The sequence below is a fragment of the Coloeus monedula genome (assembly GCF_965178545.1).
Source record: "Coloeus monedula genome assembly, chromosome: 8".
Lineage (NCBI taxonomy): Eukaryota > Metazoa > Chordata > Aves > Passeriformes > Corvidae > Coloeus > Coloeus monedula.
Genome location: NC_138788.1, coordinates 34,925,684 through 34,948,260, shown reverse-complemented (window position 1 = coordinate 34,948,260; position 22,577 = coordinate 34,925,684). Strand labels below are relative to the sequence as shown.

General features: G+C 42.0%; 1 protein-coding gene across 1 annotated transcript in view; it reads left to right on the top strand.

The window, feature by feature from the left end:
* Positions 1 to 11,329, top strand: part of CPXM2 (carboxypeptidase X, M14 family member 2) — a gene marked incomplete at both ends in the record, with an annotated part of 65,477 nt that extends 54,148 nt beyond the window's left edge. The window contains 5 exons of the mRNA XM_082286368.1: positions 777 to 956; positions 2,152 to 2,449; positions 5,880 to 6,019; positions 6,494 to 6,593; positions 11,073 to 11,329. Of these exons, the coding sequence (XP_082142494.1) occupies positions 777 to 956; positions 2,152 to 2,449; positions 5,880 to 6,019; positions 6,494 to 6,593; positions 11,073 to 11,329 (975 nt within the window). The remainder of the gene's footprint in view (positions 1 to 776; positions 957 to 2,151; positions 2,450 to 5,879; positions 6,020 to 6,493; positions 6,594 to 11,072) is intronic.
* Positions 11,330 to 22,577: the final 11,248 nt, after the last annotated feature.

Sequence of the window (22,577 nt, the reverse complement as noted above, 5' to 3'; positions counted from 1 at the left end):
TATTTTCTTCAAAGCCCACATTTTACAAGCGATCAAAATTTAAAAATGAAAAGATGAGCACATCAAAGTAGACACAAACCACTGAAACAACTCAGGGAAAAGCCGAAAGAAACAGAATTTTATGTGATGTTGGCTAACAGGAGAATGAACATGGAAAGAAGGGTCACAATGTCTGCCAGAACAAACCATCCTGAGGTGTACAGAGTGATGGGAACACCATTATGGAAAATGGAAAATTCGTACAGTCTGTTTCTCACGAGAAACCAAGCTCAGCACGTGAAAATTTGCATTCCTCCGCAGCTGAAATTTAATAGTGTGCCTTTAAGGAGAGCACAGTGTGTTGGGCATCGTAATAATTCAGTCTGGATAAAGACAGACACCAGGAAAAATTGTAGGGGCTGGTCAAATGCACCGGAAAACCTTCCAGAAAAGTCTGCAGAAGACTGGAACAGAAAAGTCAGAATCATAGTCATGGGAGGGGATGTGTGCTGTCTCCATTGAGAGACATATTTTGGCTAACCTCAAGTAAATTTTCATGGGTTTTCCTTCACCTCATTCAAAATTTCATACAAATTTTTTTTTAAAAGTGCCAGTTATATTTATTTCAGTTAATTAAATAATTCATCTTTCATTTCTATGTATAAAATTATCTCTGGTACATTCCCAAACACTCTGCACACTCTGCAGGGGCTCACAGGTTTTTCTACTCTGAATGAATATTAATTTTAATTTTCTTTCTTTTTCTTTTTTTTTTTTTTTTTTGTTTTTAATCCAAGGGTTCAGAATTGGGGGGCTGGTCTTTAGGACGATGGACTCAGGATGGCATTGACATCAACAATAACTTCCCTGACTTAAACTCTCTGCTCTGGGAGTCAGAAGATCAGAAGAAGAGTAAAAGAAAAGTTCCGAACCATCACATCCCGATCCCTGACTGGTACCTGTCTGAAAATGCCACTGTGAGTAAGGCTGGGAGAGGGGACACAAAGGCTGGGATGTGTTGGGAGAGTGAGAGTTACATTTCTCAAGAAATGAATAACCTGGGGATAACGTTCCATACCTGACCTAAACTGCCTGTCACTAGTACCCTGTATGTCAGTGGAAATAAAAATGCACCACAAAAGGACCATTTTCCCCCAAGGTTTTAGAGGCAGATCTTGAGGAAGAAACTCTTTCCTAGAGGGTTTTCTTTTCCCTCAGCTATTGCAAAAACCTGCAGGACTCAATAGCGAAATTTAGGCAGCAAGGTAGGCAAGGAGAAGCTCTCCATGAGCTCAGCCATGTGGATCAGGCTTCTCCCTGGTTTTGTGGTGTAGATGAGATCTTTGATAACTCACTCACAGATTTCTTCTGGGGTTTTCTTACTTGCTCTTATTTGAAATATATTCTTATCTCGAAAAACACGGCAACAGATCAGGCATATGCAAAACCAGTGCAGTGGCTTGTGCTGAAGTGGTTTATTGGATCATCGTGCCAGAAATTTAACTTTTTTTGGCCTGACCTTTTAAATACAATAGCAGCTATTAATAGCAGCTTCACTGGGGCAGTTTTAGTAGTTTAGAATCACACAATCAAGGAATAGCTACAGTTTAAAGGGGCCTCTGGAGATCATCCAGTCCAACCCCTTGCCAAGGCAAGGTCACATGGATCAGGTGACACAGGAACACATCCAGGTGGGTTTGGAATTTTTCCAGACAGGGAGACTCCACGACCTCCCTGTGCAGCTGTTCCAACGCTCTGCTACCCTCATGGAAGAGTTCATCCTCATGTTGAGGTGAAACTTCTTGTATTTTAATTTATGGCCATTACTTCTATGTTTAAAATCCCTTATTTTGGAAACAAAAAGAGGGGGAGCAGTGTCACCACCTGACATCTCTGTTAGTTCCTGCTCTTGGCCTCACTCGACATAGATGTTCCCATTCCATAAATTACTGACATGAAGGTTTTGTTAGTTCTTAAGGGATGTCTGTGACCTCCCAAGGATGGCCAACACGCACCATAATTTAAAGAAGGCCTTCTCCTTGCCCACATGCCTTCTGCTGGCTCCTCATGCTCAGGAACTCCCAGCAGGACTCCTGAGCCTGGCCTCCCTCTGAAACAGCATTATATCAGATTCCCAGGCTGAATCAAAGCCGCTTTTTCTTTTTCTCCCAGGTGGCAGTGGAGACACGGGCAATCATAGCCTGGATGGAAAAAATCCCTTTCGTGCTGGGTGGCAACTTGCAGGGGGGAGAGCTGGTGGTGGCCTATCCCTATGACATGGTGAGATCCATGTGGAAAACCCAGGATTACACCCCCACCCCGGATGACCACGTGTTCCGCTGGCTGGCGTATTCCTACGCCTCCACGCACCGGCTGATGACGGATGCCAGGAGGAGGGCCTGCCACACTGAGGACTTCCAGAAGGAGGATGGCACTGTCAATGGAGCCTCCTGGCACACTGTGGCTGGAAGTAAGTGGTAGGAACTCCAGTTAGTGTTACCTTGCTAATTAGGGTAAAGTCATCGCTGCCTGGTGTGCGCTGTGGAGGTGGTGGTGGTAAAATGTGTGTTTTAAGAGGAATATTTCCTCATTTCATCACGTATCAGATGTCATTACGGTCATTAATACCTGGTGTTTGCTTCTTTTCCAACCAACTTTTCCAAAATGCGTGTGCACATGGTTAGTTTTAAGAACTCTGTGCACTCAAGGCAGTTTGTCAGGAAGAAACTAACCCAGTCCAAACCCACTGGCAGGGGGGACCCTGTCAGCCTTTGCCATCTCACAAGGTGACAACAAGAAAACTACTGCCCCACATCAGAACCAGTGTCAGGGCTGAAACAGTGGCTTCAGGGAGAGATTCCAGTGGCTCTCAGATAAGGAAATCCTGGTTTCAGCCTCCTGCTGACTGAACTCAGCCACAGATCAGCCCCCATTCCCATTCACTCGGAGCTGTAATACGCCATAAAAAGCCTCTGTTTGTCTGCTACTGTCCTATTTCTAAAAGACCTGGACATCCTTACACTTAAATTTTGCATGGGCTCCACAGGCATTCTTCCAGGATCACTCACAGCCTGGATCGATCTCCATACACCCAAGTCTGCCACCATGCTAAGGAGCACAGAGGGGAAGCCCTGGCCCCTGGTGCAGCCAAAACCTTGGTTTCCAGGAAAGCCTAATTAGAAGCCCATTTTTAACAGCATTAGGCACATTTGTCTCTCTGGATGTGCACTTGGAGCAGGCTGGGAATCAGAAACTCTGCTGATTCATCACAGTTCTGCTCAAAATCCTGGTGTTTTATAAGTGCATCAGTCAAACAATATATTCCCTGAAATTAGGAAATGAGACAGGCATCAGCCACCAGTGGGCTGACAACAGGAACAGCACTAATGGCAAACAGATGCAGGCCAGTGCCTGTGCAGGCCAGGTTTTGCTGGAACTGGCTCGTGTTTGGAGCTTGTGGGCACTTCCACTGCATAAACATTTCTGGATTTTGGACATGGCTTTTATGGCTTTTATGTTGGCCTGTGTGAAGTTAGTGCTGGCTGGCCTTTAAAGGCTACAGTCAAGAATTAGCTTTACAAATATTTTTTCAGGAGTTTAAAAAGTGTTGGATGAATTTGGGGGAAATGAACTCGTAGGCCTGACAGTACATTTCTATGCATTTCTGCAAATTCTAAAGCACACTCTGAGAGCTAACTTGACCACTTAGTTATCTAATTTAGGAGTTTAATTTTCCTAAGTGCTACAAGAAACATCATTATGAATCAATCCAGAAAAGATGGCATTGGCCTTGTCACTAACAGCTGTCACACTGAGTTACCCTAAGTAAAGATGGACAACATAGATGCTGAGTATTACCCTGATTTCTTAGGACCAATTACATATTGGATTTGTTTCATCTGATTTGTTTTATTGCTTGATTATGTTTTAATTATGATTTATGTCCTGCTCTGTTACATTATAGTAAGACTTCCAGTAAAGTGCTTGCAGATGCTCTCCCACCCATCCTTTGGTGTGGGTGGCATCTCCTCTCCGTACCACACCTTGAAACTGTCCATCCCCTCTCTCCTTGCCCATCTGTGTCCTTGCAGTGGTCCTGCACAGAAACTTCTCACTGCTCATGCCATGGGAAAATTTAGATGGGATTTTTCTAATTTATTTTCAGCCCCCAGAGAAGCATGTGCACCACAGATACCCAACACCTCCTCATGCCTTTAACACCCAGCCATGTTATTTCCTGCGCATTCTTTGAACAGCAGTGAATGCAAGTTCTTCAGCAATCTTACATATAAAGTTTCTGCACTGGGTGAACTGCACCAAGGCAAAAAAGAGATTGGTTTCATTTTATTTCCAGTGGTTTTGAGGCTGGATTTGCATGTTCAGGCAGTAGGAAAGAGCCGCTCTTGGCAATGTTAAGCCATTTTCTTAAATACATGTATTAAAACTGAGCAATTACTGTGTGTGGCAAAACATTTCACAGCAGATTAATCAGAATGCAATACAGTATGTGAGGGGAAAATAATTGTGGCTGTTTCTCAAGTGGAGGGGAAGCACGTTTATGAAGAGTAGCATATGCCACTGGCTGATATTTAGGCTTTCCCCATCAACAAAAGTGAAAAGTTTAACATCTGTGTTATATAATCCTCCTGCTCTGCTTCCAGAAGGCACTGAGGGCTCATTAAATACTTGACTACTGCTCTGTGGTAATTGGACAGGAACAGAGATTTTGGTTTAACTCTTCCCAGACAGAAGAACTCAGTGAATGCAAATCCTGTTAATCTCTGCCATTTAAAACATAACAATTAATAGTCATTAACGAACATATTTTAAAATATTTTCTTATTAGAAATGCAGGTGGAATAAGAAAGGAAGCTCACAGAATTTCTTCATCTTGTGTTCATGCTCTGTATCTTGTTATCTATGTGATAGTGGAGAACTGAGAAGCAGGAAAAATAATGGTGAGAAACAGGAGAGAAACCTGGAAAATGGAAGTGTTTGAGATCTGTCTGTAAGGACACACAGCTCTTTAGGGCTCAGGACCTTTGCAAAGGTTACAGTGGTCCCTGTAATGCAGAATTAAACTGAAACTCCTCGGAGACTCAGGCACTGAGGCTCCTGGGGCTTGATTAGGACATATTTCTAATGGAAATCCCTAATGCAGAGCAGCAGTGCAGATCCCAGTCTTCTGCAACACCTTTCGTTTCTTACAAACTACAGACACCATATGTAACATCAAGCAATTGATTTTTCTGGCTTTTGTATCAGTTAGATTACTCAGGGAGGAAAACAGACTGAGGAACTATTTCACCAACTGCTCTGATAAATCACTTTCCCATAACAATCCCTGTGACCACGTTGCTCTGTGTCCTGGCATTCAGGGTTCTATAAATTGGGTTAACAGCTGCACCTCCCTGCAGCCCACCCTAGACAATTCCATTTCTAGGCAGGGCACTCATAAGGGAGAGCTGCTCCATGGGCAATGTCCAGGGTTAGGGATGCTTAGTGCTTTCTTAAAGCAAAGCACAAGTTTTTGCTGAAGAGAGAGACCTTTTTCTTGGCTGTGACCCCATCTTCTCCATCAGTAGAATCCCAGGATGGTTTGGGTTGGAAGGGACCTTGAAGCCCATCGAGTTCCACCCCCTGCCCTGGGCAGGGACATCTTCCACTATCCCAGGTTGCTCCAACCCCTGTCTGACCTGGCCTTGGACACTCTGGTGCTTTGCTACAGGATATGTGGCATCTCTAAAAACCTTTTGCCCCTCCAATTCTGCAGACCGAGCCAGCTGCATGAATACCCAACTTGTGTTTGCAGAAGTTACATTAATTGGCATAAAATCTCAGGTCTGATCAATAGATGAAAAACGAAATGAAATTGTTCCCTTTTTCCCCACTATTGACAGGCATCAATGACTTCAGCTACCTGCACACCAACTGCTTTGAGCTCTCCATCTACGTTGGCTGTGACAAGTATCCCCACGAGAGTGAGCTGCCCGAAGAGTGGGAAAACAACCGCGAGTCCCTGATTGTTTTCATGGAGCAGGTATTCAGCAGAGGGGTAACTCCTCTCAGATTGAGAGATTAAGGTTTCTACTATTTCTCCTGCGTGACTAATTATGTGGTTATTGGTATTTTTGATAGACATATCTCTTCAGCCAGGCTGGTCTGACTTCAGGGAATAAAAGAATGAAGCTTCTGAAAATTTGATGTGAGTGCTGAGCTTGCTAGAAAGGGCTGCTAGAAAAAAAACCCCATATTGTGTCTGTTGCTTTATCTGTTCTTTGTATCTTGAATTTGATGCCTCAGGAATCCTAACAAAATTCACCAACTGATTCACAGGTTAATGCCTGAAGGGTTGCTATGGGGTTAATAATGATATTTTACAATTTTGTGAGCCATAAAGTAGGAATACGAAAATATAATTCACTTATGGAATTAATGATTCATTGTAAGCTCCTGGGAATACTACTGCTCATTGCTGTGCAATATTTACTTGCTTTTTTTATTCTCTCCACAGGTCCATCGTGGCATCAAAGGCATCGTGAAAGATGTGCATGGAAAGGGAATTCCAAATGCTGTTATTTCAGTGGAAGGTGTTAACCATGACATTCGCACAGGTAAAAAAGACCCAATAAAAATAAAAAACAACCCCCCTAAACCATGTTCCTGAGTACCACATCCACATGTGTTTTGAACACTAATGTGATGTATTTTTATGTCTTTCCTGGTGTTCTGTGTCCTTCATCTGCTTCCACTTTCATGTGCTTTGCCACTGAGGTACAGAGTGGCAGATTTGGACACATAAACTGATTTCAGGCTATGGAATATCATAGAGCTTTGTGATTTCCAAAGGTTTAATGTTTGCCACAGGAGGTGATCTGAGCCAACAATGAATCTTGGAATATACAGTTTATGATTAATTTCAGTGCGACTGTGTCTCCATTGTAAAAAAAAAGCATTGAATGACAGATATTTAATTAGGCAATAATGATTCTGCCTTAAATATTTCAAAATGGGACCACTGGGAAATGACAGTGGGAATTAAAGTAATCAGCTGCTTTTTCTTGTCTAGGAAGCCTTGGCAGTGCTGAAATTCTGCCATAAAGCGTGGGTTGTATTACTCTGTTAACAGAATTAATGTGTTGCTCTGGTTGAGGCTGAGTTAATGCAATATGTGATTAATGTCCAGCTCTCTGTACTCTGGATTGTCATGTGAAAGAAAAATAAAGTGCAATAAATGTGCAAGATCCCCAAACCCACCTTGTAACACTCGGGGAATCTTGCAGCTATTTACATCTTGACTTATTGTTGAGCCTCCGTGGCTCAAGGCCATCTGCACTTGTTAGTAAAAATAAAAGTACTTATCTCATTCCCTTTAATTTTTCTTTTTAATGAGACGTTTAAGCTCACACTCTGGAATCACTGTGGAGATGAGAACATAAAAGTTCTATCTTGTTTCATATTATCCAGATAACAATACACGTCTCATTAGTCCCTGAAACCAGAGGATTTGTGCTGGAGCCAAAAAGCTAAAATGACATGTATAACTCCAGAGAAAGAAGGCAAATTGTCAGCAGTCTTCTTTCATTTATACCTTTTAAAATGAAAAATGTATCCATTTAAACCTCTGAGTTGCCTTGATGTAAAAATAGGCCAGGCAGGAGAAGAATTATGGCCCCTATCTCTATTCACATGAGTTTTGTTTCAAGTGAGCTGAGCTCTGCTGTTTCACTGATGCATTAACATGGTCAGCTGCCCCGTAGAGCCAGACAAAAGTTGTCTGTAAAAGCCCTCTAATAACATTTAAGGGTTTGAGAAAATTTCTTTGCCTCTTCCTGTGGACTGGAATAAAAGTGCACGGTTTGGCTTTCTCCTGGCCATACAATATCCCTTATGGACCGAGGGATGCTGACATTCAGCTAACACCACTAATGGGCTAATTGAAGCCATTGATTCCAAGAGCCAGAGCTTTGTGGGAAATTATTCCATTTTCCCTCGATGCAGATGTAACTATTGATTAAGTCTGAGTCATTCCATGTTGTTACAGTCAGATAAGGACTGGAATCTACGAGAAAAACTCTGGAAAAAGAGTTCAGTTGGATAAAAAATTGCACTTTTCCCCCACCATGGTGCAAAGGCAGTTTGGGGGGTTGCTTTCTACAATTTGGGAAATGCCAAAGTATGTATTGATGGAGAAATGTGCAGTTTCTTCCTGGTGAAACACTTCTGTGTCACAGCCAGACTTCAAAGACAGATGTTTTGAACCAAAGCATAATTAATTTGATTTCACAGCATGTCCAGAGAAGTTTTTATGAATGTTTTGGTAAGTTTGCTGTGATTTCAGTATACCTGATGTACCAAAACCCAAGGATTTTGAAATAGCATTTAGTAATAGTTAATATCTTTATATATTAAATATTTATTTAATTAGTCTAAGCTAAGCACAATTCTGGTATTACAACTCTCCAGCCTCATTCCTGGCTGCCTGGTCCATACAGAAAAGTTGAGTTTAAGTTGTTACATGCTTTGGGTATGCAGCACTATGGCCAGGTTTCCTGGAGAGTCTTTTATAGGTAAAAGAGCATTAGAAAGATTTTCATAATGTATTTAGATCAGTGGAATTCAGTACATTTAAGTGGAAAAACTGCTTTTGCACTTTTACAATTGCATAATTGTAACTAAGGTCTGTCCTACCAGGCTCAAAGGATATTTCTCTTAGTTGTAGAATATATGGAGTAATCTGACATATTAAATTCATAGCAATGCTATCTTCGTTCCTTAATGCATTGGTTTTTTATCCAAGCAGACATGGCAATCCTTTTCCAGCCCCAGTAGGTGGATATGGATGCAGTCTGCCTCCAGCCTGCTCCCACTGGAACCTATTATTTCAGCAAACCTATTATTTACTAAATTTATCTGTGTTTTTAACTGTGTTTCTTTTTGCCATCTGTTCTGATTTTTTTTTTTTTTTACCTACTGGATTTAATCTGATTTTCAGAAAACCCCAACCTTTTAGGCTGGTATTAAATTCTGGGCACTGACAGCTGACAGAAATACTCCTGTCTGCTTGCTTGTAAATGGAAAAGAGGGAAAGTGCATCCTGCTGAAGGCTTAATACCCAGCTTTGTAATAAATTCCCAGTGGGGTGTGAATGTGTAGGTTTATTCCTGGCCCTGTGTGGGGTTGTGATGAACTGGCTGTTAAATGTGTCAGAAAAATGTGGGTCAGGTTTGCAGCCCTGGGGCTGAAGCCAGGCTAGGAGCAGGGATGTGATCACAGGCACACACAGGGTGATCCAGAGCCCTTTGCCTGCCCTGGGGTATTGCCAGAGCATTTACAGATAAAAATGAGCCCTTGGGGGTGAATATGAGGAACCTGGGCAGATTTATGGTTTGGCTTTTTGTTCAGCTTCCAACAGACCCAGTGGTGAAGGAGAACTGAATAAAGAGCCTCTCTTAGAGCCTTTCCTAAAAGCACCCAAGTCCTGAGAAACAGAAAATTTGGACCTGATTATCACCCTAAATGTGGTCCAATTTGCTGAAGGGAAAACCTGAGCAAGTTGGGATTTAAGAATGGACCTGATCAGGTGCAAATCTGGCACACTCAGACTGCACTTTCAGGGTAAAGTCGATATTGCCATTTGTTAACACTTGCTGTTTGCAAACACATTTTTTTTACCAAACTCTAAATTAAAATACTGTTTCTTTAAACAGAGGCTGACCAGTCTGATCATTTCCCAAATGTAATACTTTTATGCAAATCATCTTCAGTTTTTGCTACAGTCTGCACTGCCAGTGAGCCAAGGCTGGTGTTAGTAAGGCTGTCAGGTCTCATCAGTGCTAAAAAACCTCAACCCCTCCTCATGCAGGAGATGTTCCATTTCTATTTATACATGGAATTGCATATTTGAATATGTACTTTCATTCACAGGCAGTTTTTCCAGGACAGAGTGCAAAACTAATTTTAGGTAATAGTTTTTCCCCTTTTTCAATTCACAGCTAAGAATACTCAGTGGTTAAAATCATATTTAAAAGAAGGCTAAAACCATCCTGATGCACATATGGGTACATAAAATGGGTATATCTGAGATCATTCATGAGGAAAAAGGAGAGACCAAAAACTCCTGATTCAATGAGGTGTTAAAATACATTTTTATGAGTAGTTTAGTTGATTACAGGAGCTTGGTTTGAGCATTTACATTTAACCAGGTAGTTAAACATCCTAGTGAATTGACCTTCATAGGAAAATCAGTGTAGTAAACCCCAATGTAAGGCTTCATAGCAGGGGATATTTACTTACATCTCAAAGTGAGTTGATATTATGTATTGACACACTTTTCCCAATAAATAGCACCAAAATCTGTGTCCTGGCTGTCTGGTCAGGGTCATGTGATGTGGGTATTTCATTAGAGCTCCTCTGCATCCCTCAGTTACGATTAATTTGGGAAAAGTCTTTTATACCCCATGGGAATCACCAGATTTTGCTTCAGGCCTTTCCAACTGCCAAAAATCTACAGCTGGATTGGAGCCTTTTTCATCATTTGGAAAATATGACTGAGGAGTGTTTTCCTCTTGGGTTGGAGGAGGAGGGATACTTGTGATGGGGGCAGCCCCTTGGACAGCCTCCTGGTGTGAGGATGAAAGGTTCTGCCTGTGGTGTCTTCTTACCCATGGCCAAGGACTTGTCCTGGGAATGGTGCAGGGCTGGGAGTTGGACTCAGTGATGTTTGTGGGTCCTTTCCAACTCAGTTTATCCCCTGTGATTCTGTGTCCTCATTTAAGGGACTCAAGTTGCACCAGGGAGGCTTAGATTCGATGTTAGGATAAATTTCTTCATGGAAAGGGTTTTCAAGAACTGGAATAGGCTGCCCAGGGTAGTGATGGAGTCCCCACCCTTAGAAGTGATCAGAAAATGTGTGGATACGGCACATGAGGACACGGTTTAGTGGTGAACATGGTGGTGGTGCTGGTTGGTGGTTCGACTTGGTGATCTTTTGGGGAGGTCTTTTCCAACCTCAACGATTCTATGCCTTTATAAACAACACTTTCCTCAAGGAGAAAGGACCAAAGTCCTGAAAACCGTGTTTATCCCACCAGGAGCCGACGGGGATTACTGGCGTCTCCTCAACCCGGGCGAGTACGTGGTGGGTGTCAAGGCCGAGGGCTACACCGCCGCCACCAAGACCTGCGAGGTTGGCTATGACATGGGGGCCACCCAGTGCGACTTCACCATCTCCAAGACCAACCTGGCGAGGATCAAGGAGATCATGAGGAAGTTTGGGAAGCAGCCCCTCAGCCTGTCCGCGCGCCGGCTGCGGCAGCGGGCGCGGCAGTGGCAGCAGAGGCGGCGATAGAGCTCAGCCCCAGCTCTGCTTCTCTCAGCCTGGCTGTAGTCGTAGTGAGAGTTACATAGCCCATCTCTTCATGCATTTTTCTCTGCACGAGGCCTTTCTGTTAGTGGAGCTGGATGGATGCTGGGGGGAGTTCTCCTTTTGGTGGGAAAAAAATCGGAAATGAAGTTCAAGTCGAACCAAAAGGAGCCCCGGGTTGAGGGGAGAGACAGGGAGAATGGAGGAAGGTGTTTTGAGTTGACCTGGAATGAAATGTTTTGCTTGTTGGGTTATTTAATCATTTAAAAATTGAAAAGAAAGGATAAAAACAGCAGCGACAAAAAAGAGATAAAGAAGAATGAAATGAAATTGAAATGAAAAATTGAAAAATGTATCTAAAGTATAAAATTGGTATATTGTTGCAACTCAAAAAAGTTTTGGCACTCTTTATGTTTTATTCTCATGTGGGAGGAAAAGCTGAGAGGGGACAACTTCTGTTTAATGTGATTAGAACTTGTGTCAAAATTCCTCTCTTTCTCTGGAAGTTCCCCTTTAGACAAGCTCTATACTTCAGGAAAAAAGTCTGCAGTGAATAACCCACCTTTGCTTTCCTGCTTGGGTTGTTTAGATTTAAGGATGCTTTGTGCTTCCAGAGTTTAATGCCAGGAGGGTTTCCTCCTCGGGATTTTTAAGGCTGCAGTTTTACTCCATGAACCAAACCTGACAAAAAGGTTATGGGATCAGGACAACTGCAGCACTGTGGCGTGGCAGTTCTTCCCTGATGTGGGAGAAGGACTTGAACAAAGCTTTTCCTGAGGATACAGCCAGTTGTGTCATGTGTGTGAGAAGAGAGGCTTAGTCACTGAGAGGTGCTTAATTCACAAATCCACTGATACCACCTTTTTTCTTGATTTTTGGCCTGACTTGAAGTGCCTTTTGTGTTCCTGCACATCTCATGCCGCTGTCTTCTGTGACATGCAAGGCGTTCTGGGTTCCTCTGCATGGCCTGCTCATCTTGCTGCTGCTTTTCTGGCCTTATGCCTCATTGGGAGCAGGATTTGTGCTTTATTGTTGGCTTTTGAGTAACAAAATCATACAGCAGGACAGGATTGGGGTTCAGGAAAGATGCAGACCACATCTAGGAAAGAATTACCCAACACTGGACACAGTGTCAGCTGATGAAAATACAACTTTTCTCCATTAGCTTCAATGTTATGACCCAAATTATACCTAAAAACCCAGGGTCAGCTGCATGATTTTGGCCAGTCTGTGACTAAATAAACATCTCTTAACATGCTTGGTAGAAAGCCTGCAGTAAACTCTTCCAAATACAATTCTGTTTTAAACATTTTGATTGCTATTTACAGTTTTTGCCAATTTGATAGGATTCTTGGAAAAGACATTCAGCAAAATATCATTGAAATTGAAGGAAAAATAAAGAGCAAGTAGAAAACTTACTGTAAAAATACCATGGGCCATCTGTATTAATTATTTTTTTTTTATTGTCAAGGAATGTAGGAAACACATAAAAGGCAAAAGACTGCAGAATGAAAAATATAATCATGAGCCCTCGCATAGTAAATAATTGTATTCTTAAATTTCCCAGACAATTCCAGCCCGTGCTTGTCCTGCAGATACCATTAAATAACAGCAAAGGCTCCAAGAAAACAGAAGAGTGCATTTTTAATTTTCTGTGACTGAAATTATGGAACACCTCCAAGTCAGTATCATTTCAATTAAGTAATAGAAGTAAACAACTCATCCAATCATTCCATCATGTGGAATTATATTTTACTAATTTCACCCTATTTACCACCCTTACAGTGTCCTGTATGGCACATATTTTTGGGTAGCAAATACAACTGCGGTTTGTGAAGAAGGGATATTTTTTTTCTTGAAAGCTGAGAAGGGATTAATGATGTCTTTGTGCAGGTAACAACATGAAATAATTTTGGAATATGGAATAATGACAGCAGGCAATTTGTTTGCAGTTAAATTTGACTTGATCATTGGCATACGTAGATTTCATTATCACCACAATAGACCAAGACCACGCAAGATTTTTTGGGTTATGAATGGAGTTTTTTGGGTGGATTCTCTCTGGAGTCCCACAAAGGCATCTTGCAGGGGTGGTTGGAATGCACAGGCAAAAGTGGAACAAAATAGCCAAATTTAAATTGGATTGAAGGTGGAAACCACTGTCTTTGTCCTGGCAGGAGAGTTCTTTCTACCTTGAGATGATGGTGTGAAGAGTTTAACTTTACAAACCTCAAGGTTCCTGGGCTTTGTTCTCAGAATTGAGGTTCTCTCAATGAGAAATTATTTTTCATTTGATAACAAGAAGTGGATTTGATGGGGAATTCTTGGACATCCATTGGCTAAGATTGGATGGACTCTGATTGCTGAAGGCCTCAGGTGCTGGGGACAGTGGCTTTGGTGTTCTTTCCTGGCTGTCACTAGTGCTTACACGTGTTTGGGCACAGCAGAACTGGGACTACTGCAGGTGACTGTACTCCATTTTAGTCCAGGCATTCCTAAATAAATGGCCTAATAGCTGTCAAGTGGACTTGTCTGTGCAATTATTTTCTGATTGTCCAGCACTGGAAAACACTCAGGCTCCAAGGAATTTTACCAGGAATTTCAGATAAGTGAATATCTCGTGCCGAGATGTTTATGCCTGCCCTGGATGTAATTACACCAATCTGATGTGTACTCCATTTACTGCTGTAGTTATGCACTTGGGAGTTAAAATGTTCCTTTCCTTTGAAATACACAACACCATTATTTAACCTTCAGACAGACCCAAACCACAAACCAGTAAATCTGGATACTAATGTTTTCAATTTATCTGCCTTTTCCATCTCTTTAGAACAGGTAATTTTTTCTAAAGTCTGTGCTTTTAATCTCTTTTCTTCTTAGTGTTGTAGGAAAACAGACAACCCTGCAGAAATGCCAAGAAATAAAACTTGAGGGTGGATACGGCCCTTTTGTAATTACAGATCCATGTGTACAGCCTTTAACAGTTCTCTTACGTGAGAATTTTGCTAAATCTTGATTGTCCCTGATATGAAAGAGAAAAATACAATCCTTCCAAATAATAAGAAATTCAGCTGCACAACCTCACCCTCACAGGAAAGGTTAAACAAATGAAAGGTTAAAACAGGAGATATTCCACTCTGCTTGATAATACCAGCCATCAGTCATCTGCTCCCATGCAGAGCCCTGACAATCATAAAACACAGTGGGAGCTGCCTGGCTTCTCCTTAACTATCCCTGTCAGGTTATCCAGCTCTTCATTTTTATTGGTTTAATTATCATCTCATTTTTCCTCATCCCTCCTGATAACTCCAAGTACAGTATTCTCTCCGAGACAGCTCTCAGTACCTGCAAATTCCAGACTGGTTTGGGTTGGAAGGACCTTAAAATTCATCCAGTTCCACCCCTTGCCATGGGCAGGGACACCTTCCACTATCCCAGGTTGCTCCAAGCCCTGTCCAACCTGGCCTTGGATACTTCCAGGGATGGGTGAATCAAGCTGGGAATCTACTGATATTATATCTGCTTAAACACATTGGTGTAAATGTAGTGTAATTTGGTAATCTCTAATCCAAGTTTAATTTTCTGGCAGCAGCAGAGTTTTAGGAATATGTGAGTATGACTTTTACCAAGAGGTTGAACTCTGTGTGGGTAAAACATGATGAAAATGAATATGAATGAAATCAATGTCTATGCTAGTTAAGAAATACATTTTTTCATAGGCTATTTTAAGCCTGTCACATATTTTCAGCTTCTGTCACCATCTACTTTCCCTTCTCTTACCCGTGTGTGGTTGTGGGTTTTTTCCTCTAACTTCAGCTCATTATTTTCATGGAATTTGGGACATCTCCCCACAGTGTGGATTTCAGCAGTGAGTGACAGTGATCCAGCCAGATTTACTTGTCTCTTTTATCACGCTGCGGCAGGTGGTTGACCTTTCTGAGAAACACCAAAACAGAGATGAACTTGAAACAGAATACAAGTGGTTTCACACCAATGCCTTCCATCAGTTAACCTTTAAAAACTGGCATGAGATACATTTGCTGTGGGTCTGAAAATGCCCAAGTTTGGAGATTTTTTTACATTTTATTTCATAACCAGTCCCTGTGTGAATTTAGGCAGCAGCCACAAGCCAGAGGGGGAAGTGTAAAAGCACAGACAAGTTGTATGAAGTGTGGTGTGTCCTTGCTGCAGGACAAACAGCTCTGTGCACACTTCCAGCCCTCCAGCCAGAGCCCAGAGAAGCTCTGCTGCTTCACACTCACTGAGGATACAACTTTCCAAAGCCTTTTTCCTCTCCTACTGCAGCAGTTGCACACATGGAGAGAGGGTCAGTGATTTTTACATTTATTTCATGGATACTTTTAGGACCACTTTTGCCTGTGCTGCTTTGTGTTATCATAGTGACAAACATTTTTTTGGCTCCTTCTAGTCCTCAATAAACAGCTGTGAATCCTTTTGGCATCAGGTGATTAACTTCTAGAAGTTTTAGTGTTTTGTTCTGATATCTCCTTAATATTCCAAGTTTAAATCATATCCATACATTTAATCTAAAGTGCTAACTGGTCTTTAATTTCTTTTTGAAGGTCATAAAACTTCAGATGACATTTTTGTATTTCATTGTAACGCTGTAAGATTTTTTAGCAGCAAAATTTACATTCAAGGAAGCCATCACAGTGAATGCAATCTTGTCACTAAATAAGCATTCTCTGCCATCTTCCATTGATAAAATCAACATTTTGCAGCATCCATGGTCACTCTGTAGCTAGGTGAGGCTCACAAATCCACCAAGTCCACGCTGAGATTTGGAGGCCAATTTGTTGATCACTTTTGTGGTTTCTCTGTCCTCTTAACCTGACAAGAGACTCTATTTGATTTTAATAGAGATTACAGTTTCCATTAAAATTTTAAACATTGCTCACATGCTCGTGGTGTGCTCCTTGCTCAGTAGGAAGGTAAAGGATATTTTAATACATTTCATGTATTTCAGAGGGGCCATATTGACTCAACAGTTTTTGATGCAACATTTCAGCTTAATATGGAAATGAATGTTTTCATAACTAAAAAATGACAATAACTGGATTTTGGAAAGCTTGTAAAAAGACTCTAGGCAGTGAGCACAAAGGTACTTTACAGGTGTAGTTTTTAAAATTTAATCTGCCTTTTCAGGTGTTTGAGTGCCTTTGTTCACCTTCTGGGGTGTCACACTCAGAGATGTTAAATCCACCTTCCCCTCCCTGGTGTTGGGTGATTTCCATAGGCTGGATTAACCAATATCCCACAGTTTTCAGCTCTTTACTAAACTGATTTTCAGACCAGACACCTTTTATATACTTGCCTCTCCAGGGGAAGGTCCAGCCTTCATCAGGGAAGGTCCCTGCAGCATGACTGGAGTGCCAGCTTCCCATCTGGAGAGAACACTTGCATTTCCACTTTACAACAGCATTTTTAAAAGTGGTTTTTTTCCACCAAAAAAACTGCAAAAGAGCATTGCACTGTATATCCTGAAATACTGGTGGTGTTCAGAGAAAACAGTAACAATTCCCACCTACTATTATTACACTAAGTAATCTCAACCATCTGATATTTTAATTATTCTAGTCATTAGCTCTCCCTTAATTTGCAGCAGCTGCTTTCTAAAATCCAATACATCACTTATGTCAACAGCACAATCATTCTTATTAACTCTGCTGTCCCAAAAGCTGCAAAAAAGAGCATTCAGAGTAAACTGTCATTTGGAGATTAAATATTCATCCAGCCTTATTGTCAGCAAGTAAAAATATGAAAAATGGAATTACTTTTGGTGGTTTAGATGTGACAGAAATTCAATACCTGGGTTAACAAGGAGCAATGGCAGCGTAATCTCACTTAACCAGACCAGTGGGATTTAAATCTGAGATCTGTTTCTTACCACAAGGATCTGGTCTGGTCACATGGCCTCAGTGTAAAAAGTGCTAAACTCACATTGCTATTAAGAGAGTTTTGTGAGTCCCATAACTCACAGGTGAATAGAATCATTAATTTGCATTGGTCACAGCTCTGGCTCGGCTCAGGGAGCAGCTCCTGGGTCCAAGGTTGTCCTCACAAGCAGAATGGGTAAATTTACAGAATAATTGGGAGAGGAGTGGGAAGTGAAGGGAAAACCAGATTCTGTTTCTATGATCTGCCCTGTATCTGCCTTGTTTTTCTATATTTGGCTAATGAAGGGCAGCTGGAGCCACTGTAATGAACATAATGATTTCTGGGAACATTCAAAACCCCAATGATTGCACTGAAGGACTGAGACAATCAATCAGCAGCTCCAGCAGAAAGACATAAGCTGTTAAATCTCCTTATTCAGTTCAATTCTAAATGGCTTTGCTGCTGTTGGTTGCTATGTGGTCATTTTTAAACACTAAAACAAATTCCTTGAGTGTTAGAACTTTGAGAGTTGTTCTTCAGAGACACTTATCTGGTTTTACTTGCCCACTTTTTGTGACTTTTGCCCTAAAAAGATCATCAAGGACCAGTTTAATGACTCTGAGTCACTGTAAATTTGGGTACTGATGGTCCTGATGTCAACACCCTCAGTCAATGCACCCTCAGCATTGTGTGCAGAACATACCTGATTTAGAGAAAATCCAGCATTTTAAAATCAGTTGCTCTCTAATGAAAGTGTCCTTAGAATTAATTGTTGAATTTCCATCTCGGCTTCAGAAGCAATGCATCATTCTTAAAGCAGTACGAGTCTCCAGAGGGCACTTTTCAGATTATCAAAGTCTTTAGACGTATTATTAAGACCTTGAATGATGCATGATTGATTTAATATAAATATAAATCAATAGGGCTTCCCTAGAACTCATCCCTGTCTTCTGCGGGGAACTTAGTAGATTTTTGGGTCTGGTGTTTGGGAAATGAGACCAGAAAAAGTGTGAGATTGGAGCAGGAGAAAGAGAACTACTTTTACAGAGGAAAAGCTGAAGCATGGAAATGAGGATTCATTTCCATCCTTGAAATCTTCTACTCCCCTATTTCTCCTGAATAAATTTGCCTTTTCCTGAATTTTTACATAGTCCTTGTTCCTGAAGCAGCCACTGAGGTGAACAACAAAGGATGTCTTAAGTGGTGGCATTTCAAGATTCCCAGTGCAAGCCAGAGAGTTCAGAATCAGATGGTGGCAAATTATATTTCAGCAAATGCTGATAATTAGTTTATCATAGAACAGAAAATTACTCTGAAATTCGGGATCTGGCAGAAAGCTGACTTGGTATTTCCCCACCAAGAGACCTGAAAGCTGATAAAAGCCCAGGGTAGGAAAGGGGATGGTCAGAGAAGCATTCCTTCAATGAGTTTGTGATTTGACATGAACTGTTGAGGCTGTTGAAATCAACTATTTCAAATTAAAAATAAAATAAATGCCAGTTATTAGAAAGAAAAAAGTTAAACTCTGGATGGGAAGGAAGGAACAAACTAGGATGTTAAGAATGACGAAGTAGAAATGAGTGTGAGCCACACCAGCAGTGGGGAGTGTGTTTGTGTGCCCTATGTGGGCACACAGGCTCCTGTGCTTACTGTCCATAGACAGAAGCAGTGAAGAGGGCAGGCAGCCCTCAGGGGGCACCAGCACTGCAGAGCTGCCAACTGTTCCACATTAGAAACCCCAAATTGCACAAATGCAGCCTTAATATAGTAACAACCAGAGCAGAGTGTAGGAGTCTCCAGTGTGTTTATCAGCTTCCCTGATTGTATCTCCTCGAATTTCAGCAAGCCTAAGAACTCAGGATGTAAAATAGTGGTTATAGCATCCCTCCCACCATCGAAAAAAGAAAAGAAGGGAAAAGAAAAGAAACCAAACAAAAGCCCCCACAGTGCTGAAGAGAACCCCGGGGTCTCCTGTGACTTGTGCATCTGAAAATGTTACCTTGCATTATTTGGGAATTTGGCCACAGTTCATGTGAGGTTGTAAAGAGACTTTAGAGAGGAAACAAGAGCAGGTGCTCATCTGCTGAAACCATACAAAGCCTGCTGATGTCAAGATCAAACTGCCCAACCCCTTTGTCTCTGCACTTGATAGACTTCCTTATCAGTATCCCAAAGCTTGCCAAGAGTTACTCTTTATCTGATTCCCCCAGGGAAAGCAGGAGGATTTTCTACATCAAAGTTCATGACCCGTGCACACCTGGATGTTTATAAAAGGTCTGGCACATTGTGGGTGCTGCTGTAAACAAACTACTAATAAAAATGTAATTTGACATGTTTTCTTAGATTTATAGAGCCTTTCAGAGAATAGAATTGTTTAGGCTGGAAAAGCCCTCTAAGATCTCTGAGTCCAACCATTCCCCCTGCCAAGGCCATGTCCCCTGTTCCCTCACCCATGTCCCCAAGTGCCACATCCACACAGCTTTTAAATCCCTTCAGGGATGGGGAACTCCACCACTGCCCTGGGCAGCTGTGCCAGGGCTGGACAACCCTTTCTATAAAGAAATTTTCCCTAATGTAGAACCTAAACCTTCCCTGGCCCAGCCTGAGGCCGTTCCCTCTCCTCCTGTCCCTGTTCCCTGCGAGCAGAGCCCGACCCCCCCGGCTGCCCCCTCCTGTCAGGGACTTGTGCAGAGCCACAGGGTCCCCCCTGAGCCTCCTTTGCTCCAGCCTGAGCCCCTTTCCCAGCTCCCTCAGCCTCTCCTGGGGTTCCAACCCCTCAATATCCCTCTTGTCATGAAGGGCCAGGTACTGGACGCAGCATTTGGGGTCCTTCAGCAAGGCCAGCACAGGGGACGGTCACTGCCCTGGTCCTGTGGCCACAGCAGGGACAATAACATTTTTTTTAAATGGTTAGCACTGAGGCTGCTCCTGTGGCACTGCCGCTGTAGAAAAGCTTTGTGCACACATGAATTGTTCAAGGTAAGAACTCTGATAACCTCCTCGAAGATCAGGCATTGCCACCGGCTGAGGTGCTCCCTGCAAAGTGCCCCCTGGCATTTCAGCCACCATTTGTCACATCAGCTCTCTGTAAGCAGCAGTGCTTGTGCCCCTCTAGCCCAAAATACCTGAAATATCTTGAATAACTTCAGTGACTCAGCAGCTCTCTACCCCTTCAAAAAGGCAGGGGGTAATTTGTAAGCAAACAGAGCTAAATTCAATCAGCTGTTCACAACAAATAATTTGAACATCTCTGTGTGTGCAGTTAAAGCAGATCATCTTAATGTGAAAATGATGGCAAGTACAGAATCACTTTAATAGGATGATTAAGAACTGTGGGCTCCCGGGGAAAGCAGCGCAGCAGTGTGTGCACCTGCATCCATTAAAAGCAGCAAAATATAAGGAATAACAAGCAGTAACCTGCCAGCCAATCTGTGGGGCTTGGGAAGAGCTGGTGGGAATTGGGGTGGACAGGGAAAAGAGAAAATACATGGTAAGGGATGGTGAAATGAAGTTCTCGAGCATAATGCAAAACATAAAAGGGTGTTGCTGTTCCTGGCCATGGAGTGGAAGCTCAGGGGTGGAGAGGTGAGCTGGGCAAGGGGAATGAGACTGGGAAGCCGTGGGGCCACACTGGATACTTGCCTCGCCCTGAGAGACTCTAAAATTGATGGAGATTTCAGAACACACATGGAATCTGGGCTATGGAGGCCGAAAAAGTAAAATTAGAAAGGCACAGGTAGAATCTCTGTCACCTAATCAACTCAATCTACTCTGCTTATTTTTACCATAACAAGAACAAGCCTCAGTCCCTGGAAAAACTCTCTGAAAGCTGCCCAAAAAATAGAGGAGAAAACAATCCAAAGTAACTACAAGTTCTTCTGAGATGATCTCACTGTCCATGTATATTCATTGTTTGCTGCTAGGCAGAAATATTCTTTCAGTCCTCTTGAGGTAGCAGAAGTGGAAATTACAATTACAGAATACTAATATCTTTTCTAAAATTAATTGACTAATTTTTAACAGACAATAGATTTTATTGCCTTTGTATTATTCCTTTGGAAGAATACATTTGTAAAGCCCATCCATATTTATATGTGCTTCAAATATAGAAGTATATATCTATGAAAAAAATGCATAGCTGTATATTCCCTTCCTCTTCTTTCTTTTGCATTGCAAAGAAGGGACAAAGCATGAGTAAAAATATCTTTAACAAACCGACCCAGGCTGCAATAGCTGTGTTAAGGCTACCAAGGTCACAGGAGGAGGTGATGCTTTTGTGTGACTGCCAGTGACAAATATCAACACTAATGTGAGCTTATTGACAAGCACCATGGTAGAGATGGCCAGGAAAGCAAGGCAAGGGCCCTGCAGTACACAGAAACTGATAAAGTGATTTTTCATCTAATAAAGGATGCTAGTATGTCCCTCCTGGGTTGGATGTATGTCCTTGATTATCAGGCAGCACTTCTTTACATAGAACATCTACCTGCTGCTGAACACACCATTATTTAGGGCATGGTGTGAGTTCATCATCATTTACATTTTTCTTTAGATTCAGATACCATCTGCTGCTCTGTTTTCTTTTGCCTAATGTCACAGTCATAAGCATGTAATTACCATACTCCTACTCTTTTTTTTTCATGTTCTTATTCATTTCAAGCTTAATTTCAGTCAGTTTTTGTCTTTAGCTTTCTTAAACCCTGCAATTATTAGAAGACACTTAATGGGATCAACAGCAACGTTTCATGCTGCAAAGATAAATTTTGAAATGGATTAAATGAGGACAGATGACAAAGTGCTGAAAGCAATCTTTATATCAGAAAAAAAATGGAAGGAAAGAGTAGCCTTGTAAAAACTAACAAATGATGACTTTGTATATATTAAAACCTCTAAATCTCAGGGTTTTTTTCTCATAGTGGTAAAACAAGAATTTGCAATCCTGAAAAAGTGTAGGCCTTTGTAAATATTAATGTAGGAAAGAGCAACCTTGGATCTGCTCTTCCGTGCAAGTTCAGAAAAAACTCAGCGCGGGTCAAGTTGGACCCTCAGAGTCCTGCCAGGTTTGCTGTTTGTTTCTGGGTTATTCTGTACCTTAAGGGGCTTATAAAAGTGAGGGAGAGGGACTTCGTATACAGGCAGCTCATGACAGGATTAGGGGCAATGGTTTTTAACTGATACCACCCTCACAGGGAACAATTCCATCCCAATATCCCATCCAGCCCTGCCCTCTGGCAGTTTGAAGCCATTCCCCCTTGTCCTGTCACTCCATGCCTTGTCCCAAGTCCCTCTCCAGCTCTCCTGGAGCCCCTTTAGGCCCTGCCAGGGGCTCTAAGTT